This window comes from Arachis ipaensis, chromosome B08 (genome assembly GCF_000816755.2).
Source record: "Arachis ipaensis cultivar K30076 chromosome B08, Araip1.1, whole genome shotgun sequence".
Taxonomy (NCBI): Eukaryota; Viridiplantae; Streptophyta; class Magnoliopsida; order Fabales; family Fabaceae; genus Arachis; species Arachis ipaensis.
In genome coordinates, this window is record NC_029792.2 from 202,409 (window position 1) to 203,065 (window position 657).

At 33.6% G+C, this 657-nt stretch overlaps 1 protein-coding gene across 3 annotated transcripts in view; it reads right to left on the bottom strand.

Annotated features, from left to right (window-relative positions):
* LOC107612194 (auxin-responsive protein IAA1-like) overlaps positions 1-657 on the bottom strand; it is a 4,273-nt gene that overhangs the window by 3,104 nt on the left and 512 nt on the right. For all 3 annotated transcript variants that reach the window (XR_002351714.1, XR_002351713.1, XM_016314004.2), the window contains exons 2-4: positions 363-529; positions 193-280; positions 24-94 (exon numbers count right to left, since the gene is read on the bottom strand). Coding sequence is in view for 1 of the 3 variants with exons in the window: in XM_016314004.2 (XP_016169490.1) it covers positions 49-94; positions 193-280; positions 363-529 (301 nt within the window). In the remaining 2 variants the exon portion in view is untranslated. The remainder of the gene's footprint in view (positions 1-23; positions 95-192; positions 281-362; positions 530-657) is intronic.

The following is a 657-nucleotide window of genomic DNA, read 5'->3' on the forward strand; positions in this document are numbered from 1 at the left end:
TAGCTTTGGCAAAAATAATTAACCTTAGCGAGCCAAAGGGCAAGGGGTCTACTTTATCATGAGTCTTATTCTCTTGCATGATTCAACAAACATCCTAAAAAGAAAATACAAGAAATCAAAGCAGGTGAGAAATGAGTTATTTAATGAGGAAAGAAAAGAATGAAACATGGATATGTGGTAATTAGTAATTACTTCCAAGGTACATCGCCAACTAACATCCAATCACCATCTTTGTCCTCATAAGTTGGCATATAATTATCCATCACCTTATTCTCATTACCTACACATATACAAAAACACCCATTTACTCTCATCAATAATACCAATAATCATCATCATCAATGAATCAAAGGAAAACGTACAAATAATGGTTGAGCAACAAAACATGGTCTCCAATGCCTTGAAGAGCTGCTCATAACTCTCATACGCTTCAAGATCCACTTTTCTTAGATATGGTGCTCCGTCCACACCCACCTTCACGCCACACTTTCTGTTTGCCTTCACCGGCGGCCACCCCCCAATCTGTGCCCTGCACATGACATCATGATATTAATTCTCCTAAAATTTTAAATTAATAATAACATACAGAATGAATAATTATATTTCTAATATATTTAAATAATAATTTTTTTAAATTTATTTATTTTTTTGTTTTAT